The sequence below is a fragment of the Chelonia mydas genome, chromosome 3 (assembly GCF_015237465.2).
Source record: "Chelonia mydas isolate rCheMyd1 chromosome 3, rCheMyd1.pri.v2, whole genome shotgun sequence".
Lineage (NCBI taxonomy): Eukaryota > Metazoa > Chordata > Testudines > Cheloniidae > Chelonia > Chelonia mydas.
Window position 1 is genome coordinate 61,725,373 of NC_057851.1, and position 23,342 is coordinate 61,748,714.

At 37.7% G+C, this 23,342-nt stretch overlaps 1 protein-coding gene across 5 annotated transcripts in view; it reads right to left on the minus strand.

Moving 5' to 3' along the window:
* Positions 1-23,342, minus strand: part of IBTK (inhibitor of Bruton tyrosine kinase) — a 103,278-nt gene that overhangs the window by 73,695 nt on the left and 6,241 nt on the right. For all 5 annotated transcript variants that reach the window (XR_006289466.1, XM_037894376.2, XM_043542565.1 and 2 more), the window contains exons 2-8: positions 16,009-16,678; positions 13,842-13,938; positions 10,797-10,921; positions 10,124-10,234; positions 8,011-8,181; positions 6,176-6,293; positions 2,689-2,869 (exon numbers count right to left, since the gene is read on the minus strand). Coding sequence is in view for 4 of the 5 variants with exons in the window: in XM_037894376.2 (XP_037750304.1) it covers positions 2,689-2,869; positions 6,176-6,293; positions 8,011-8,181; positions 10,124-10,234; positions 10,797-10,921; positions 13,842-13,938; positions 16,009-16,332 (1,127 nt within the window). In the remaining variant the exon portion in view is untranslated. The remainder of the gene's footprint in view (positions 1-2,688; positions 2,870-6,175; positions 6,294-8,010; positions 8,182-10,123; positions 10,235-10,796; positions 10,922-13,841; positions 13,939-16,008; positions 16,679-23,342) is intronic.

The window sequence follows — 23,342 nt, forward strand, 5'->3', positions numbered from 1 at the left end:
CACATGCCATACCCCACAGCTCCCATTGGCTGTGGTTCCTGGCCAATGGGAGCTGCGGAGCTGGTGCATGTGGCGGGAGCAGCAGAGGAGCCCCCCGACTGCTGCCCCTCCCCCTAGGAGATGCAGGGACATGCCGGTTGGAGCCAGGTAGGGAGACTGCCAGACCCGCCAACCCTCCCACAGCACCAGCGGGAGTCCCGGGCCGCACACTGCCGCCCCGCCCCACCCCAGCATGGGTCCCAGGCCATGCACCACTGCCCACACACACACACACCCGGGCTGTATGCCACTGCTCCCCCAACCCCCACCAGCATGCCAGAGCACCCCTGGCCCAAGTTTTAGTTAGTAAAAGTCCTGAACAGGTCACGGGCCATGAATTTTTGTTTACTACTAGTGACTTGTCCATGACTTTTACTAAAAATACCCGTGAATAAAACGTAGCCTTACTTATAGTTTTCACACAGACTCCTGAAAACACTAGAATGCAATACATAAAACTTTATACATTGAAAGATCCATTTTCCTCAAGCTTCAAAAGTTCATACCCATGGCCCATTAATAAAATTTATTTATTTAAAAATCCATACTTCATCCTTACAGAATTCATCAAGTTTCTGGGTGGATAAAATTGATTTAAAAAAAAATTAGATTCTTTTGAATTGAAATACTTTTCTTTTAAAAAATAAAAATGTTTTAATTTTCATAATTTAAAATTTTATTTTATTAAAATCATTTAAGTAAATAAAAAAAATATTGTGCATGAATAAGTCCTCCTCAAGATGTTGCTTTACTTATATACAAAAAAATCAGGGGAAAACATCTTTAACTTTTGAGGTTAACTTTATGTATGTATCACAATATCATGTACTGCATTAAGTATCTATATATTATTTTCAGTTTTTACAACATAGTGAATGCTAGTATGTATTTCTTCAAATGTCTTTCATTTTGTTGGGCAGAAAAGCTTATTCCTTAATTACTTTTGGTTTCAGTTCAGCTAGCAGGTGCAGAGATCACATTTTCTTCATTTTCAATAGTTTAAAGTTGAGAAACCAATTGAGAGTTTAAAAAGCAGGAAAGTTTGTTTTGTTCTTCCACTATATTAATAAAAGCCACATGGTGAAGGATCAGATTCACTAATTCTAAGAACTTGAACAATTCCATCCAGATTTTCCAAGGTTCTGAGGCACCTTAAAATACAGGATTTTCAAATGCACCTAAACCAGTTAGGCTCCTAACTTTCTTTGTTTCTAGTCACCATGGGTCAGGTTTTGAAGGTTCTTAGGTGCTGATGAAAATCCCAATGGTATCTAAGCAGGTAACTCCCATTGATTTAGGTGCATTTTAAGGCAAAGAAACTTCACAAATCTGGCCCATGGTGACCAGAAAAAAATCCATCAACTACAGTAACTACAGTTAATACCTCCTTTGTTAATTTTACACTTTTTTATGACACATTTCTTTACTAGATCTTTTTTTAACTTGGATTTGTGCCAAGCTAAATTTAGACGGACATTGGAATTCAAATAATATACACAAAAACAATATTTTAAGAGTTTTATTTGACCTTTAATGTGCCAAGTACATAGGAAAGTAAGTTTATAAAAATCTGTTGTTTATTAAATCAGTTTTAAATGCAATCTGAATAAATCTATGTTAAAGCTATAGAATTGCTTAAATAAATATGTATAGATATAGTGAAAACTTCCTGGTTAGCATAAGTACCCAATCTATAATTTAAAGGCTACATTTGGTTGAAAATCTACATTTTTAATGGTTATACCAACCACATGAGAATTAACCTTTTAGGAAAATAACTAAAAATCACTTATTTTAAATTGATTTAAAGTAAATAAACCCTGACAAATTTTTAAACTACTTTCTTCTCCCCGTTCTAAATTAGGGATTTTAAAAGGGTTTACATATAAGTATGGAAGTTTCTCCATCATCATCAAATTGAGAAATAAGACTGAGGATTCAAAAATGACAGCTGCTGGAAGAGAAAATTAAGAGTAACCATTTGGCTAGAACAAAAGGAAGCGTCTCTTAATGTTTTCCCCCTCTGATTTTCCTGCATCTGCAACCCTCACAGATTTGTTTCATTTAAATATTCAGTAATTAAAAGTATCCGCAAAAAGAAAAGGAGTACTTGTGGTACCTTAGAGACTAACAAATTTATTTGAGCGTAAGCTTTCGTGAGCTACTGCTCACTTCATTGGACGATGAAGTGAGCTGTAGCTCACAAAAGCTTATGTTCAAATAAATGTGTTAGTCTCTAAGGTGCCACAAGTATTCCTTTTCTTTTTGCGGATACAGACTAACACGGCTGCTACTCTAAAAGTATCCAATTATATATACTCTAATTTCTAGAAGCCTTTTTAACAGTTGTATTTTAACTCAGCTATTAGCATATGGCTATTTTACACACTCCCAAATACAAAATAAATCTATTTAGTAAAGAAACAAGCCCAGCCTTCAATGCCTCCACTAAACAAACAATTAGATTAAGCCAAGCTCAAGAAGTCCAGGAAGAAGCAACTGTAAAAGTGACCCGGTATATATTACTTCTTGAACACGAATATCCCCCCTCCAAATCTCTTCCAAAATAGTTTGAAAAAAGAAAAAGAAAAAAAAAAACAGTGAAACTAACTTAGTATTGTACTTCCCTGTAAAGGAAAAAATACATACTTGGAAGCCATCTTCTTGCACTGATAATCTGTGAGCAAGTAAATATCCCCTCTTTCAGTAACACATACTGTAGCGCCATCACTTGCAGCGACTAAGGACAAAATGATGTCCTTATGATGCAAAGCAGAGACTTGGCGAGGAGCAGTTACACACTTCTCTCCATTAGGATCCAGCATATATCCTACAACAAAATACAAACCCCCCATTTACGTTAGTTATTTGAGATTCCATAATTTGTCATTTGATTTTGAGAACTCTTCCACATTCTCTCCTATAAATATTGCTGAAAAGCCAATTAAAATTTAATTTTTCTACGTTACCAACTCATCTTCACAATTATTAGGCAGAAACGAAACAAAAGGTACTTGTCATTTTTTGTCACATTTATCACAAAAATGAAGCTTTGAAAAAAGGTAATGGATTTCTGGTCTACACAATCACAGACCATAGAAAGATAATTAAATATGGTTAGCCATTACAATCACACAACAACAGCTGCATTCATCTTGCTTACCACACTAAACTGGAAGTTCATTAGCAGGACAGATTACACTGTATAAACTCAATTTTACTTTGACTGTGGCAAGACTGTGATATTAGTTGCCACATCACATGAACACAGCCTCCATATATCCATAACTAGTTATTGGCAGGTGCCAAACCAGCTCCTGCTGCATGAACTGATTGTTCAGAAATTGAACAAGCCTGTTTGTAAAGGCTCTTGTACCTAGTTGTAGGGTGGATTTGATTTTTTTTGTTTTGTTTTTGGGGGGAGTTGGGAGGGATGAAAGGGAAGGATTCAGACACTCAATCCCATTCCTGTTTCCTACTTTTTACGAAGAAAACTATTTTTATAAGTTACTAAAAGTCAGCTATTAATTACACATGATATCTCTAAGCATATTCTTGATGCCAGTCACCTCAGAGATTATAAATACATTTATTTTAATTTTCTGTTTGACTTTTTCCAGAATATATACAGAACTCTAAGTGCTTATTTTCAAACAATATTTTGTAGCAATTAAAAAAAAAAAAAAAAAAGGTCTTCCACGTTATTGCTAATTTGACTGTCCTTATATTAGTAATACCCACCACAATATTCCTTGTGCTATCATATTCACTAATACTTTATCCCACTTCCTCCACAGCTGTTTAGCCCACCTCTTCCCCAAATACTCAAGAAAAGAAATGGATTTTGTGATCAAGCCCAGCAGGTAGACAAATCCAGGCTTTGGCAAACCATACTGTGTGGAGAACATTTCAGAACCCAAAACCCCTTCTGAAGAACTCTTAAGAGGCTCCAAATTCAATTGATCAAGACTTTGGTAGTACACCTCTACCCCAATATAACGCAACCCGATATAACACAAATTCAGATATAACGCAGTAAAGCAGCGCTCTGGGGGGCCGGGCTGCATGCTCTAGCAGATCAGCGTGTCAGCATGTCTGGCTCCGACACGCTGCTCTGAGCGGCACGTTAAGGGTGCCGGGCCGGGGCCGAGGGGTTGGATAAGGGGCAAAGGGTCTCGGGGGGCGGTCAGGGGACAGGGAGCAGGGGGGGTTGGATGTTTCGGAGGTTCTGGGGGCGGGACAGTCAGGGGACAGGGGCATTGGAGTCCCGGGGGGCTTGTCGGGGGCGGGGGTGTGGATAGGGGTGAGGGAAGTCAGCGGGGGAGGTTGGATGGGTCGGGGGTTCTGAGGGGTCAGTCAGAGGGCGGGAAGTGACTATTAATAACGGAAATGCTCGAGGCCAAAGCAAGTTCAATATAACGCGGTAAGATTTTTTGGCTCCCAAGGACCGTGTTATATCAGGGTAGAGGTGTACTGTATAGAGACAGAGACAGATACAATCCCTTAAGTAAACGTTGTTAATAATTAAAATAGATTTAAATTTATTTAAAATGCTAAAAATTGTCTAAAATGATAAAAACCTGAGCAAGTCAGACGTTAATATAAATACTGACAAAGTAAAATATACACCCAAAATAAATAACTGTTTCAGTCTTATTGTTTTTATAGCACTGGCGGGGGTTAGAAGACAGAGTTATTGAAAGAGTGAGAATTTACACAAAGCCGCATTTCAACAACACTGTTGTAATTCAACCCCCTTCCCTGTACTGAAAATGTGGCTTATGACATCAGGCTCTGCTGTCGCAGGAGGAGTGACAGAGAGGATTGAGCCACTTTGGTCTAGCAGAAGCAAGAATCCTACTGTATATCCCACTTATTGGAGTAGCAGAAATTGTATTAGGGTGTACTAAGAGGGCCATGAAATAGCATGGAAACACTATAAACTTAAATTTAAGAACAGAACATGAGATATTTTTAAAATATTTCCTATTAATGACAATTTTCTTATCAATAAAGGTTGTTTTTTATTCCCCAACAGTAATATACAAAATTTAACCACTGTTGCCTTGCTCCAACATAGGAGAGATAAAAGCACAGTTTCCAGAGAAGTGCCTAAGCTTCATGGCGTCAGCATACTAGTGCATGTAAACAAAAAGCACCAGGATTAGCTAACAAAACTTTTCAATCTGCACAGATGTAAACCCAGAGAAAGAGAAACTCAGTCTAAACACCAATATCAGTCTGAGGTTCTAAAAAGTGTTAAAACGGCAAAAATATTTCATTTCACACAGACCCTTAACTATAAATGAAGTTCACTGCTATGTGGTATGTTTAATAAGCTATCGTCTTAACTCGTCAAATGAAGATTTATTCTGGAAGAAAGAATAAAAGACAATTCTAGTAATGGCTTAGCAAAAATAGCAAACAAAAAACCCCACAATGCATATTCAGATATGCATCTTGCTTTTAAAAAGTTAGTAAGGATGAAAAATTGAGGTATAGTATATTTACAGATATATATACACAATAGTATATTTACAGATAGGGGAAAGCTGGATAGAGAACATAAAGAAGTGCCAACAGCGTGCCCAGTGCTGTGCACAACACCAGCACTCCCCTTGGGAAATTACAAATTTAAACAATGTTGTCTGCAGTGTTGTTATAGCTGTGCTGGTCTCAGGATATTAGAGAGACCAGGTAAATTAAGTAAAATCTTTTATTGGAACAACTTCTGTTGGTGAGAGGCAAGAGCAGTTCTTTGTAGCTCAGAAGCTTGCGTCTTTCACCAACAGAAATTGGTCCAATAAAAGATATTACCTCACCCACCTTGTCTCTCTAAATTTAAACAATGACATTCTGTATCCTGAAAGTCTGCACTGATGGGCCACACAAGAGTCACAGAAGAGAAAGTTGGCCAGATAAATTTGAACAGTAAAGCTACATTTGACTTACCCCACTCATCCTCAAGCATAAAAATAATCATTGACAGCAGTAAAAAAAGAGTGTGTTCTGGAACCAGTGGAAGACAAGTATAAACCAACATTAATTAAGCTTCTTTTCTCATACAGATGACGGCTTTTACTTTGAGTAACATTTTTAAAGGCCGATTTTTATTTGTATAACAAAACATTCTTACCTAGCTGGCCACCATTCAGTCCCATGGTATATATAGCTTCTCTAGTCCATAGCACTGTATGGAATCTGCCTGCAGCCACTCCAATCACCATTCTACCTTTCAGATTTTTTGCCTGAACCTACAGATAAAAGCAAAGATTTTCATATAAGTGTCAAATCCCAAGCAAATAAAATGTGATGTGCATAAATCAACTTCTTATTTGGCAATAATGAAGTCCATACTAATTAAACTCTTAATGGTTGTATCAGTTTCACTGAAGATTTAGTATAACTAACTTTTGAAATGAACCCTGCTTTTTTTTAAGTGAGACACTGTTCCACCAAAGACAAAGAGCAACAAGAAAAATCCAGTAAGGGTTAGCCTATTTCTCCCCTCCTCCGCCCCACCACCACCACCACGCTAGGCCTAGAGCCATGCCACCTTGGGCTATCAACAGATCTCAGAATTAAGGAGGGTTAAGTTCAGTTCTTAGGTGAGACAGCCAAGAAAAATACAAGTTCTGTAAAAAGTGGCTATTGGAAAGCTTCACTCTGTTTAAGTACCAGTGTCCTAGCATGCTGTAAGAGAGCATTTTGATGCTAGATTTCATCCAACAGATGGCAAGTGAAATTAAGATAATGACCACTCGTGGTCATTGGAGATGTAATCCCATTCCCTGGCGAAACTTTGACTGTCTCCCAACATTCTTCAACAGGTTCAATTAGACCTGTTACTCTTCACTTCCTCTCGCTAGCTGCCGTGTAATGCTGTGCTACTGAATGCTGTTAGTTGTATTTCACTCCAGATGGCACTTCCCTTCAGTAGTAGGTAAAGCAATTCTTGCATGTATAGTTGCTTTGAGATAGTAAATAACTTATTCTGAGGTATCACCTTGGGCAAGTTCTCCTCCCTGAAACCTGTGCTTCTTGTCTACAACTATCAGGAACTGTCATTGCAGAAAATTTTCTTTTCCTCTTCTTACTCTACTACCCCTATTACTATTTTTCCCAAACCACTATCAACCTCTGACATTAAAAGGGCTTTCAGGGAATGGGTGCACTGGGCAGTGAGGGGAAGCCAATGACTTAATGTGCATGTCTAACCTTACAAAGACACAAACCAGCTGCCTAAAACAATCCATGAAAAAGGATACCACTTAGTGAATATGTATTTTTATTTTCACTCATTTGAAATGGAAACCTTTAACTAAAGGAAGTACTTCAGAGTAATATACTTCAGCACTTTTCTTGCAACTGTGCCTAGTCATCAAGTACAGGATTTAGTACTTCTATAACAGGGGTCGGCAACCTTTGGCACGCGGCCCATCAAGGCCATCTGCTGGTGGACCACAAGACATTTTGTTTACATTGACCATCTGCAGGCACAGCCCCCTGCAGCTCCCAGTGGCCACGGTTTGCCATTTCCCGCCAATGGGAACTGTGGGAAGCAGCGGGCAGCACATCCACAGCACATGTGTGTGGCACATCCACACCACTTCCCGCAGCGGCAAACCGCGGCCCTGGGACCTACAGGGGGCCATGCCTGCTGATGGTCAATGTAAACGCAATGTCTCGCGGCCCGCCAGCAGATTACCCTGGTGGGCCGAGTGCCAAAGGTTGCTGACCCCGTTCTATAAGCTTAGAATCCAAGCAGAGCACAGACAGGCAAACCATCTGATTACATTACACAAATATTTAACACTGAGATTGTGTGCTAATGAATTGGAGAAGATGGTTTTATTTGACCCTATGTTCCACTGAATTATCCCTACAAAGTTTACATATAGACATCAATATGATCTTAACATTTCACTCTCAGTGAGGAAAAGGTCCAAGTAGTAGCTAAGCAGTTATTACCTGTCTGGGAACACTGCAATTAGTAGGAGGAGGAAGAATACCCAATTGATGGTAAGTATTTAGGCCAAAGGTGTAAACATATCCATCTTCTGTTAAAACAACAGTATGATCCTTAGCTGCTGCCACCTGGGAACACTGATGGCCAATTAGACCTTCCACAAGTCTTGGAACCTAGTACAGATTGACCAAGTATTGAAAACATTAAAAACACTCATTTCTGTACTGAGAGAATTTTTTTAAAAACCATACACACCCCCCATCACCAAATCACACCAAAACCCCCACACCAAAAATAGAAATGCAAAAGAAAACTCATTTAAAAGGTACAGAATTGTGTAATTATTGTTTGATATATTAACACATTGCATATCACATGGAAAGAAGATTAATATGACAAAATACTTTTAGCATGTACCTTTAGAACAGATCACCTGAAATCTACTCAGAAACTAAATCTAAAACATCTGAGCAGTTTTCAATAGTCACAATTAATGGTGTGTGTGTGTGTGTGTGTTTTCTGAAGTTACTCTGATAGAAAAAGGCTTCCTTTTTTCTCCTAAATACGTATTTTTCCTCCAAAATTACAGTGATGCAGTACGGGTTTGAGGTCCAATCTCTCAATTTCACTGAAAAGAGGAGTATCACAGCTTTCCAAAAGCCACTTGCTTCTAGTCCTGATTAAAAATGCTGTTTCAGCCAATTTTCAAATGGGGGGAGAGGGGACCACAAACACACACTAAGGGATTTTGTTTAAAATCAATTAAATATACAAGGTTTCTCTATAATAGTATCAATCTCCATAATATCAAGGCCTTCATGGCTTTCCGTCAGGACATCTGTAAATTGGATTCGTAGTACTAAAGAAGCTTGGCATTATAAATGGAGGGATCAAAAAAACTCAGCTATTTCTTTTTTAAATGTGACATTTACAGAATATAGGTGAAGTGGTCAAATGATGGTATTGGTACTTGTTTGGGACCTAAATCAGTCATTTATGGCTTTGCCATTCATTTGGCATTCATTCACATAATTCATATGGTTATTCCAAATTCTAGCCAATAATGTCTTTACAGCACACAATTTTATAATATTGTGGGGGAAACTGCTGTTAACCTTGCTGTTGAAACTGACCCCATCCCATTCTACAGCAAAATCTACGCACTATATGCAACATATGCAAGAACTGTAACGCAAGAGGCCTACAGGCCTGTATCCTGTAAGACTTGGCTTAAGCTAAAGCATTTACGTATACTAAGCTGCGGCACTTGACCGAGATAATGGACTAGGCCAATCTCTAACTAGAAAAGGGCCAAAAGGGCCTCCAGAAGAGTCCCTAGCTGTCCATTATATGAACCCTCCACCCTGCAAAAATCCCTAGTCAAAACGCTGCCACAGCAAACTGCAGATCTTGATAATAACATGGTGCGTCAGCACTGTGCTAGTTATGAAACTGCCCTTCCATTAATTCGTTATAAGGCTTTAATAATAATGCTTGAGTTGTAAGGAAATGTATCATTTAGCTTGAATTTGGACCTATATAAGTCTGGTATTATAGGGGCAGGGCAGAGAGAGACCAGGGTGGCACCTGCGTGTAACCATCTCGGTCTCCTTCTCCCTGCATGCTTGTATTCAATAAAGGACCTCAGACTGTTTGAATCAAACAGATGGTGTGACTCGTTTTCCACAACAATGTACATACGTATACATATACATGCAATTTCTCTCATAAATTGCTCCACCCTCAGGTTTCTCATAAAATTTTAAAAATGTCATTTCATGTAAAATAAGTACATAATGTTGGTGGTCCCTACATAGCCCTGAAGTCTTCATGAAGACTATTACGCACAGCACCAAACTGAATTTTAACGTTTTTATTCATCGATTAGCATAATGCAACTACGTACTAGTCAAATGAAAAAATATGTACTAATCAGTTTCAATACAAACCCATTTTAAATATAAATTCTTCCTTTGTAAATAATTTCTGAACAAAGACTGTCGTTAAAAATAACCTACAACTGAACAAAATAAGACATTTAATGAATTCTGAGACTGCATATCTGAAACAAGATTTTTTTGTGCTAGACTATACACTCAATATTTTTAAAGATACCAGGCATGTTTGTTCATCACCATGACCCAAGCGTCCTCCTTGACCGTGTCCACAAGTGTAAATCTGTCCTTTCTGGGAAAGGAACACCGAATGAAATTTACAAAGCACCACCTGAAAAAAATATATACAGTTACAGTTTGAGGGGTAGCATTTTAGCATTCTTTTTGTAAATTACTTTGTAAATATGCTGCCTTCACTGAGGAAATACAGTCTGTCCACACAAGACACAACAGAATGTATATCAAACTAGTACACTGTCCATCTTCAATTCATTGTCTATATGGCACTGGAAACTACAACAGCACCATCCTCTTGCATGGAATTATTTATCATCATCATCTGTTGTTGCAAAACATAGTTTCCATTTACAAAGCTAGGAATGTACTATGGCTTTCAAATCAGAAGTCAATCCAACATTTTACATCATCGTAAAATACATCCAAAAGGGTATCTATACATCCAAAAAGAGTTGGGAGTCATTGATCTGTGGACTGAAGGGAAAATAGTCCAGGAGCACTTAATCCCCAGAGCAGTTTCAATGACTAAAATAGTACTGTTATATGAGAAAGGGCAGCAAGATCAGCTCCAATATTGAGATTATTTCTCTGTGGAAAAAAAAAAAATCTTACTCATGATGGTATATGGGTTATTAACCTTTGTTTTTTCAGAATACCTGTTTGATGTAGACTCCATTTCTAGGAAACAGATCCACCAATTCAGGATGATGTTTGCTCTGTTGACCACCATGACCCAAGGTAAAATTTATGTTGTTTCCCCAAGTGTAGACATCTGTGGGATCTAAAATTCAAAGGACAAATTCCATCTGCAATATCTACTACATCTGTGTGTGAGCTGCATTAATTTAACTCCACCTCTGACATAAGTGTGAACTAGAACAGTATACGTTACTCCAATTAAAAATAAAATTTGAAGAAACAAGGTAAATTCTATTTTAAAGGTATATTTTAAGATTCTTTTGAGAATTTAGAATGATTATTAAGCATGAAATATTTGATCATATTGCATGCCCTGTACATTAGGTCCCTTGTTCACATATATTTCTCACAATATTTGTCCAACTTCACAGAGCACACATTCATCAGTAAGAACTATTTACATGTCAAGTCTGCAATACAAAACTGCACGAACTACCTTAATTGGTATGCAAAGTTTTGTCTTCCACATATATATAAAAAAAAAAATCATGCTTGGACTCCAACGGCTAAATAGATTTTCTTCAACTCTTCCCATTTAATATATATTCTAGACCAACCACAAGAACTTTCAACATAAAAGACACTTTTTGGCTAAAGTTATATAGATTAGAGCTGTGGAAATAGAGTACCCTCTCAGCTGTAATTACCGTGATACTAGAAAGTGAACTTTAACCTATTTCCCTCTGACAAACCGATAAGAAAGTCAAATCAGTTCTGATGCAACACTAAGTTTATATTTTATCTAAAGATTCAAAGCATGACTGTAAAGTAAATCAATACATTTTAAAATCAACTAAATATCAAAACAATGATGAAATAGTGTTTAATAAATAGAACATAAGGTAATGTCAGCCCAGAATTAGGTTGTATATATTTCTTCTACCAAAAATACTAAACTATATTTGTGCAACGAAATATTACAGCAATCAAAAATTTAATTGACTAGCAAAGGAAACTGACTAAACTATTTTCATTGCACAAAAGCTGACTGAAATGGGGGGAAAGCACAAGTGGAGCATAAATAGGAAAAAGCAGGTTAGATTTTTAAAATTCAATTATAATAATTTAAAGGGATATTAGGAACACAGAATGGGGAAGTATATTCAAAGAAGATTTTAAACTTAACAATGTCTTTTAAGAAAGTTCTGATGTACTCAAATTAGCAGATCACATTACTTAGATATAACAGTAACTTGCCAGTGACTAGAATTAGTTTACTTTTTAAAAATCATATAAAAGTTGCACTAAAGTGTTTTGAAGATTTATAATTTTGTATCCCAATTTTTTTAAACTGGCTGCGATGAGATATAGGAAATTCATTTAATCTATTAATGCTGGTGTTAAAACCATAAGGGATGTAATTCAATGTCAACAGATTTATTTATTTTTAAGTCACTGAATCCCATCAATTTACTCTAGGCAGGCTCTTGAAAAATAGCCGAACCAAAATGAGGACATCAGACAGAATCCCTCCTAACTTAACCTAATGTTAATACCAGGGTGGATAAAAATCAATGATTTTTTTTTTTTAATTAAAATCAGATTTTTTTTGATGAAAAATACCTATTATAGCTCAAAGATATCTCATCATGGAATAGGGATTATAAATTCTAATTCTATAGTATGAGACAATATATTCATGTAATGTTTAAGGAAAGTTTTGTAAATGAGTTCCAATAGTTCATGTATTAGGGACCTAATCTTATGGAGTTCCATAGGCTTCTGTATAGATTATTTAGGTTAATCTTTTTATCTACCCATGGGACTCAGTGCTAAGTCTAAAAGGTACCATCAGAGATGCTTAGTTTTGCAGTTCTCAAACTGCGGATGTGTCTCCCCAGAGGTAACATGCTTGTTAACAGCAAAAATGTTTTTAAACAAATAAATAATATATAGAGGTGAGAAATAACAGACCTCAACTATTTTGTCCCTCTGCAAATTTGTGTACACAGAGTCGATCCCTTACCTCTCTCTAAAAGTGCAAAGTCTCAAAAAGTTCAATGAATAGAAGATTGTTGAGGGCGGAATAGATCTGGACAAGGAGAAGAAGTCTGGAGATAAATGTGAGAAGCGAGGGACATACACTTGTTTTGGTAAAATATTATAGGTTTGCTCTTGAAGAAAAAAAATCAAGAATACTTAACGTTGTTGTTTTAGTTAAATAAAACAATTTAAATGTCTGTCTGGTGATGTTCTCCTAATACAGCAAGGCAAGAAAATCCTCCAAATATTAATGATTAACCTGTTGAATTGGAGATATTTATGAGGTCACTAGGAGGTGAACTATCTGCTTCGATTACCTTTGGTAAATGAAATAACCAAACAATCATTCATTTTCTGATATAGCTGTAAAACTATTCTGAAAAATTTTCAAAATAAATCACTGTTTAAAAATGTATAGCGTGCACCTTCTAAAAATGAAACCTACATCTCTCTCTGAGTTGTGAAGCATATGTACTAAGGTTATAAAAACCAACAAGAAAGCACTTTTATGTAGAAATCCAGGATTAAATTGAGTCTTCCTGACTAGTGATTTAAATCATTATTTAAATCATTTGATTTAAATCAAATCCACCCTGGAACTTAATACCATAGGTACTTTGAATTTCTCACCCGTAACTACAGTAGCACATGCATCTTCATTCATTGCTGACAGTTAGTAGAGCACCAATACCGAACTCAAAACAAGTTCTCAAGACATGTTCCAGAACATTATTTAGCCCTATTTACCCTAGGACTTAAACTTCTGCCATCATTAAGTGCTGTTGCGTTCTCTTCTGACAAAAAGGTATAGAATGTGTATGTGTAGACAAGGTTTTCTTTCTATGCTCTTACCAACTTACCATGTTGCTTTCACATCTTTTGTATCACATCTGTAAGTACTACACCATTAGTACAGTCATAATTAGAAACAGATAGTACTGTCTACGCATGCACACACATTTATATGTTGATAGCAGTACATATCTTACAGGAATCTCTGTATTAATTTGATGCCCTACCCGTTTTCTTGAATACTACATAGGCTGGTCTGTCCTTCATCACAAGGTCCAAGGCAGATAAGCCTTCTTTATCTTGCATGTATAAACTAACCCCATGCTGAAAGACGAAAAAACATCCTGTATGAATATTACTATCACTCCTCATTTCACAGCTAGTAAAGAAATGAATATGATAAATATTCTTAGGTGATCTCAGTGTAATTTTACATTGGAGAAGCTAATAAATCCTTTGCATTCCAAGACATTCTAAAGATGGATTTAAACTCAGTAAATAATAATCAGAGACAAGTGACATGGACTTACTATACCAAAAGAAGTCTACAAAAAGGCTTAACTGGACAAGCTTCAACAATAACTACTGTTCTGTGTACAGTGAAAAAAATCACAGGAACTGGCACTGACTCCCACAGTTGAAAATAGGCAAACAAGTCTCCCTATTGTGCTTTTAAATCTACTGATGAAAAAGAGCTATACAAGAGCTAGGTATTATTACTACTGTTGGGCACCTTCACCAATGGTAGCAAGGGGGTATGACGGAAGTGTAGCTGCTCTGTAATAATTTACAAATACTGTATGTTTACTTGTTAATTGGAATATTTTCTCTATGAATGTTGGTTTACTAATAGGAAGATGTGTCAGGAAAAAACAAACAGGAAAGAAAACAATGGCTGAAGATACACCACCCCACTTAACCCAGAAGCTAACACACACACTGTTGGTTGTTATTTTTTATTTAAAGTATAGCAGACTAAGTCATTTTCACTAATAGGATGGGGGCTGTATAATTTTTTTTTTTTTTTTTTTTTTTGGTGATTGCTGTGCACATTCAAAACACATAGCAATCTGGACTCCGAACTAAAAGAATCCTTCAGACGTCAGTCTGTACTTCAAACTGTCTTTTGGGGTCTTTTGTTCATTCCTGCAGAAGCTGCAGCCTCTAACACTAGAAGACTAACAGATTTCATCTTTGGATGAATTATTCAAATATTTGCCGGACTGATCGAACATGATTAGTTCCCCAAAAGAGTTCATTTTAGCCCTGGAAGCAGTTCCGAAGAAGATGTCAAAGGAAGAAGTCTATATATTTTTAGTGCAGCTATTGCTAGATAGTATCTAGGGGCAAAGAGAAGCAAGTCACCACACGCACAAAAAAACAACAAAAAACAGCAGGTTGGAGTGAATACATATGGGACACAACCTATACTGAAAAAGTTTTAAAATTCTCCAGTAATGAATCTCATACACTCTAAAAAGAGGTCATTAGAAAGTGTTGAGAAACATACTACTTGGAAACGTTCCAAGGAAAGAATGCTTAGGATGAAAGTAAAGTGGCATGTGCAACAAGCATTTTAGAAACGCCAAAGCTTCTAAAATTAAAAAAAACTGTTGGAGCCACAACCATTTTTATTCATCTGCCAGTTGGAAACAGATAAGGCTAGCAATGATCAGACAGTGTAATACCTTAAGTAAGAAGGGTAGAACGCCCTGGCCCCTATCTGGTCAGTGACTGGCTAAAGAGATAAGTGGGACAGAGCTAAAGCCCAACATTACAATCAGCTTCTAATTAATTTCACTTTTCATGTATTACTACTAAAATGCTACAAATTTTTGAGCTGCAGATACCTGATTTGTTAAGTACTGTTTCCATTTAACTATTTTTAGTGTCATGGAAACATTTCCGTTACTATATTTGGTAAACGCTTATTTTTACAGAAATTCAAAAATCTGGTGCCAAAGCTAAACCCAGACTGTTTTGTTAAGATCTCTACCCTGCAAGAGTTTCCAAGTAAATGGAAACACATGCAGCCCATTGACTTCAACAGGATTCCTCACAGGCTCAGGGGTCAGGTCCTGTGGAGTCACTTACAAAATCAACACTTGAGATCCTGTCTATATTCCAAGCTGCACAGGTTTAACTTCAGATTGGCCCAATTGTTATTAGAAATAAGGAATCAAGTTAAACTAAAATCAATGCAATTCAGGTTTACATTGAATTAAGCTGTGTCCACAAAGCGTTTTGTACTAGTTTAGCTCAATCAGTTTAAAAGTCACACCTTGAGTGAAATTTTGATATAGGAAAAGGCATTTCGATACAAGTTCATGTATCACACATCACAAACACATTAAAAAAAAAATTAGTGTGCAATACATGAAGTCAGATACTGACCTTCAGCAATGACCAAACACAGTCGATGTGTCCATAAAAGATGCCTCTGTGCAAAGCTGTCCATCCAGACTCCTTGTCTTTTGCCAATAAATCCACTCCTTTGGTGTCTGCCAGCCAATCTAGCACGCCTTTCTTACCACAGGATGAAGCAAGATGGAGGACATTCCTGCCAAAGGTATCCTTTAGGGTTGCTGCATTGTAGCAGTAAGAAGAGAGAAAGGCCTTGATCTGGCCTTCACTTCCTCTGGTAACTACAGAAATAATATCCAAAGCATGCTGCAGGGAATGACACTTCAGAGTGCAGTCAGGCAGGATAGAATTCATTCTCACCTTTCTGAAACGGCTCCCTCATTAAGAGGAGCAGCCAGTAAGAATGCTAAGGCACTCCCTTTTTACAACACAATACAGTGCTGGAGAAAATTCATGACTCCTAGTACTTAAGTTTTATACAGCAGCCATGAGAATCTTCATGCACTTATGTTTGGCACTTAATCAAAAAATATAAATATTTATAAATATAAATTTATATTTGAAAGTCTTATTTCTCCATTTTATACAACAAAAATCTTGTTATTGTCCATACAAAATTCCAAGAATCAAAAGAGTGGGGAGGGGGGCTCCCCCTCCACACTGTCTAATTCTTCTAAATCTCCATAATTGCAAGGGAGACCTGCAAGAAAAGGGATAAAAGGGGAAAGAGACAAATAAGGATTATGCAACATTCAATAGACTTTTACACCAAGACCATACTTGTTTGTGGGTTTGGGGTTGGTTTTTTGTTTTGTTTTGTTTTTTTAATAGATATGAGAAACATTGAATTTTGGTAGGCCCAATTTTTGGTATCTATTGCATTGATGTCTCCATATATCATAAAAGCCCCACCTGATTCCTGCAAAAATATGAAACTTCTCAGTCATGCCCCACAGTTGACTGAATCACCCAACAGCCCCCTTGATTATCCAAATGATTTAAATAATGTATGGATTAAAAGGACAGTAAGAACTTTAAAGCTAAACTGCGCCATAATCTACATCCACCCACCCACAATACATGTCATTCTTTAAACGTGTTTGGGGGGAGGGAGGAAATTGTTTTGTTTTGTTTTTTTAGCAAAATTTTATTTTAGAAAAACTCAAAAATTTATTCTCTCAGAGGAAAAAATAAATATGGGTAAGGAAAACATTTCAATTTCAAGATTCTAATGATTCATTTTCAAGTCTGACCAGTGAGACTAAGAAGGATTCTTAATTATAGGAAATATCCTAGGCTGCCAGACACTATAGTATTGTGTTTTATTCATTTAAAAAAAACAAACAAATCACACATTAAATGAAGTACAAACAACCAGCATTCAAAGCCAAAAAAATCCCAACCATTCAGCTAAGTACATAATCAATTAGAATCGTCAGTGACCTACATACACCTCTCAGGAAAATTAAAACTGCTATTCAATCTGAATTTGAACTCCTATTCAAGCTAAACAAAAAATAAAAAAAAACCACAACACACAAACTTTAAAACATCAACCTTCTCCAGCACAAACGTCACATTCTGAGCCAGATACTACTCTCATCTACATGTGTAAAACTCCCTCACTTTAACAGGGTGACAAAGTGAATGGTGTTTGGCCCTCTACATGTAGGATTTAGAACTTTTTAGCTTACGAATGAAACCTGGGTTTGAAATTCGCCTAGAAACGTGAGTGGTATATCCCAAAAGGACCAGTACAATGTTTTCACAAGAACTTGATTAATAATACATCAATGAGTCCTGTTAATATTAACTCAATATGAAACAAATTTAACATAGCTATGTTCAAAAACCAGTCGGAGAACACTTCAATCTCTTTGGTCACTCAATTACAGACCTAAAAGTGGCAATTCTTCAACAAAAAAACTTCAGAAACAGACTCCAATGAGAGACTGATTAATTGGAATTAAATTTGCAAACTGGATACAATTAACTTAGGCTTGAATAAAGACTGGGAATGGATGGGTCATTACACAAAGTAAGACTATTTCCCCATGTTTATTTCCCCGCCGCTGTTCCTCAGACTTTCTTGTCAACTGCTGGAAATGGCCCACCTTGATTATCACTACAAAAGGTTCCCCTTCTCCCCCGCTCTCCTGCTGGTAATAGCTCACCTTTCCTGATCACTCTCCTTACAGTGTGTATGGTAACACCCATTGTTTCACGTTCTCTGTGTATATAAATCTCCCCACTGTATTTTCCACTGAATGCATCCGATGAAGTGAGCTGTAGCTCATGAAAGCTTATGCTCAAATAAATTTGTTAGTCTCTAAGGTGCCACAAGTCCTCCTTTTCCTTTTGCAGATACAGACTAATACAGCTGCTAATCTGAAACCTGTCATAGCTGTGTTAGCATCTCATAAGCTATAGCATTCATCACATCTCTGCATATCCCAGAACATTAATGAACTTAGCTGCCCATCACCTTGTGAGGTAGAGAAGTAATATCACCACTTTACAGACAGGAAAACAGGTTAAATCTTTTGCCCAATGTCAACACAGGAACACTGTGGAGGAACCAGGAACAGAACACAGATATCCCGATTCCCAATCCTTGTCCTTATCCCTCTCCATCATCTTACTGGCAGAAATACTCAGAGAAAGCAATCGTTATAGAACATTTGCAGAAAATGAATTCTGAGCTCAAATGTGACTTGCAGCAGAAACATGATTCTAAACAAACAGTATTAATACGAACGATCTCATGTGAAATGTTTCCAAACAAAGTTAAATAATCCCTCAAATATCAAATACGACAAATTTATTGGGAATAAAATAATCTACAAACCAAACTTGTGCAGAGAGTATTTGCTAAATAATTTCAGATAACAAGTCATTTTAAGAAAAATAAACTGCTTGTGGAAAATTCAAGAACAGAGTACATTTTTAGTAAGTTATTCACTATGAATTTATTCACTCTGCTCTATTTAATGTTCAGAAATATTTCATAAATCAAAAGAAATTGCAGCAATCCAATTTACATTTGTTCACCATGTTCTATACTCCACACTATATGGACATTCTACCAACAGACTGGTGCTGGATCTGAGCTGAGGACAAATTCAGTTCTGCATCGGATATTCAGATTCCAAGCCCAGAAGGAACCATTGTGATCATCTAGTCTGACCTTTCTGTATAACACAGGCTATTTGAACTACAGCACATCTTTCAGAAAATACCCAATCTGGATTTAAAAATTGCCAGTAATGGAGAATCCACCACAGCCCTGGGTAAATTGTTCCAATGGTTAATTATCTTCATTGTTAAAATATGGTTTCAGAGTAGCAGCCATGTTAGTCTGTATCCGCAAAAAGAAAAGGAGTACTTGTGGCACCTTAGAGACTAACAAATTTATTAGAGCATAAGCTTTCGTGAGCTACAGCTCACTTCATCGGACGCATACAGTGGAAAATATAGTGGGGAGATTTTATATACACAGAGAACATGAAAAAATAGGTGTTACCATACAGACTGTAACAAGAGTGATCAGGAAAGGTGAGCTATTACCAGCAGGAGAGCTGGGGGGGGGGGGGGGAGGAGGGGAGAAGACACCTTTTGTAGTGATAATCAAGGTGGGCCATTTCCAGCAGTTGACAAGAACAGTAGGAGGGGAAATAAACAAGGGGAAATAGATTTACTTTGTGTAAAGACCCATCCACTCCCAGTCTTTATTCAAGCCTAAGTTAATTGTATCCAGTTTGCAAATTAATTCCAACTCAGCAGTCTCTCACTGGAACCTGTTTTCGAAGTTATTTTGTTGAATTGGTCACTCGATTACAGACCTAAAGGTGGCAAAGAGATTGAAGTGTTCTCTGACTGGTTTGTGAATGTTATAATTCTTGACATCTAATTTGTGGCCATTTATTCTTTTACGTAGAGACTGTCCAGTTTGGCCAATGTACATGGCAGAGGGGCATTACTGGCACATGATGGCATATATCACATTGGTAGATGCGCAGGTGAACGAGCCTCTGATAGTGGATATGTGGACACAGTTGGATAGCCTCTGAATAGATATGTGGACACAGTTGGCAACGGGCACTGTTGCAAGGATAGGTTCCTGGGTTAGTGGTTCTGTTGTGTGGTTGTTGGTGAGTATTTGCTTCAGGTTGGGGGGCTGTCTGTAAGCAAGGATCGGCCTGTCTCCCAAGATCTGTGAGAGTGATGGCTCATCCTTCAGGATAGGTTGTAGATCCTTGATGATGCGTTGGAGAGGTTTTAGTTGGGGGCTGAAGGTGATGGCCAGTGGCCTTGTTATTTTCTTTGTTGGGCCTGTTCTGTAGTAGGTAACTTCTGGGTACTTTTCTGGCTCTGTCAATCTGTTTCTTCACTTCAGCAGGTGGGTATTTTAGTTGTAAGAACGCTTGATAGAGATCTTTTAGGTGTTGGAGCAAATGCGGTTGTATCGCAGAGATTGGCTGTAGACAATGGATCGTGTGGTGTGGTCTGGGTGAAAGCTGGAGGCATGTAGGTAGGAATAGCGGTCAGTAGGTTTCCGGTATAGCGTGGTGTTTATGTGACCATTGCTTATTAGCACTGGAGTGCCCAGGAAGTGGATCTCTTGTGTGGACTGGTCCAGGCTGAGGTTGATGGTGGGATGGAAATTGTTGAAATCATGGTGGAATTCCTCAAGGGCTTCTTTTCCATGGGTCCAGATGATGAAGATGTCATCAATGTAGCGCAAGTAGAGTAGGGGCATTAGGGTACGAGAGCTGAGGAAGCGTTGTTCTAAGTCAGCCATAAAAATGTTGGCATAGTGTGGGGCCATGCGGGTACCCATAGCACTGCCGCTGATTTGAAGGTATACATTGTCCCCAAATGTGAAACAGTTATGGGTGAGGACAAAGTCACAAAGTTCAGCCACCAGGTTTGCTGTGACATTATCGGGCATACTGTTCCTGACGGCTTGTAGTCCATCTTTGTGTGGAATGTTGGTGTACAGGGCTTCAACATCCATAGTGGCTAGGATAGTGTTTTCAGGAAGATCACCGATGGATTGTAGTTTCCTCAGGAAGGCAGTGGTGTCTCAAAGATAGCTGGGAGTGCTGGTAGCGTAGGGCCTGAGGAGGGAGTCTACATAACCAGACAATCCTGCTGTCAAGGTGCCAATGCCTGAGATGATGGGGCGTCCAGGATTTCCAGGTTTATGGATCTTGGGTAGCAGATAGAATACCCCAGGTCAGGATTCCTAAGGGGTATGTCTGTGCGGATTTGTTCTTGTGCTTTTTCAGGGAGTTTCTTGAACAAATGCTGTAGTTTCTTTTCGTAACCCTCAGTGGGATCAGAGGGTAATGGCTTGTAGAAAGTGGTGTTGGAGAGCTGCCTAGCAGCTTCTAGTTCATATTCCGACCTACTCATGACGACGACAGCACCTCCTTTGTCAGCCTTTTTGATTATGATGTCAGTTGTTTCTGAGGCTGTGGATGGCATTGTGTTCTGCACGGCTGAGGTTATGGGGCAAGTGATGTTGCTTTTGCACAATTACAATTACCGTGCAGGTCAGCGGAAGCACTCTATGTAGAAGTCCAGACTGTTGTTTCGACCTTCAGGAGGAGCCCACCCAGACTCCAACGAGAGACGGCTGAATTGGAATTAATTTGCAAACTGGATACAATTAACTTAGGCTTGAATAAAGACTGGGAGTGGATGGGTCATTACAGAAAGTAAAACTATTTCCCCTTGTTTATTCCACACCACCCCCCTTACTGTTCTTGTCAACTGCTGGAAATGACCCACCTTGATTATCACTACAAAAGGTCCCCACCCCCCGGCTCTCCTGCTGGTAATAGCTCACCTTTCCTGATCACTCTTGTTACAGTCTGTATGATAACACCCATTGTTTCATGTTCTCTGTGTATATAAAATCTCCCCACTATATTGTCTACTGTATGCATCTGATGAAGTGAGCTGTAGCTCACGAAAGCTTATGCTCTAATAAATTTGTTAGTCTTTAAGGTGCCACAAGTACTCCTTTTCTTATTGTTAAAATATATAGACTTTATTTCCAGTCTGAGTTTCTCTAGCTTCAACTTCCAGCCACTGGATCATGTAATACCTCTATCTGCTAGACTGAAGTGCCCATTATCAAATATTTGTTCCTCATATAAGTACTTATAGGGTGTGATCAAGTCACCCCTTATCCTTCTCTTTGATGTGGGAGTGTTCCACAGTCACCCTTTCTTGAAGGATATGCAAAAGAGAACTGACCCAGTATTGGATATTGATAAGGAAGTCATCATTCAATGGGCACCAGCCCACCTCCTTATTCCAAGGAAGTGGAAGAGGTGTTTGAGAACCATGACAGCTGCCGAAAGTGATAAACTAGAAATATGAAACTACACCCTGCACAGATACAGAGATAAGTGCTCTCTTACAAATATTTACTTTCCTTTATAAAGCATTTTGAGATCTACAGATTAAATGTATTATAGAAAAGCTAAGTATTATAATTAATCTAATCTGTCACACTTTAATACCGGACCTTGGTTCAAAAATTAAAAAGGGAAAAAATATACATATATAAATATTTAGCTTTGACACGTCTATGAGAACCCTGCATTTTCCCTCTCCTTCACTACGCTCCAAAGAATTATTCAAAGTTTATAACAGTGCTATGACTATACACAGCAGTGCATTCCATATGATGGCATCAATACAAAATTGACATTATAATTAATGTCAGTGCCAGCTTTCATTTTAGAGCCCACACATGGAAAGTTCTATGACCAAGCAAATCTCAAATAGCACCAATTACAAAGACACTTTCATTGGAGATACTCCAGAGATAAGAACCTAAGAACATAGGGTAAGGAAAACAGGAAAAGATGCAGAATTTTTTTTAAAAAAAGGAGGGTGGGCAGAAAAATCAACAGAGAAACAGACACAGACTTACTGTGGACAGACAGATCAGGTATTAAAAAGGAAATGCAAAAACTACATGGCTAGGAAGCCATGTACAATATTACATAATAAGAAACCAAGAGACAAGCAGTGAGTTACAATAAACTAATTCCATTCTGATTGTACTTTTGCAGCAAATGTAGAATTTTGACATGATAGAATTATTGTCACGTAAGTCAGTTCAGCCCTCCTTTATTTCAGTATTACAAACAGGGTTGCATGTACTATTAGCGCATCAATACACCTCTTCGGGCATTTTATGAGGCACAAGGTCGTATATATCTCCAAGGCAAATATTAATAGATCAATTAAAGCACACAGTCATATTATTATAGTGCTCAAAAACAGGTTAGCAATTCTATTTAATTTTTTTTTTTTTTTTAAAACATAACAGGTCCCCAAGC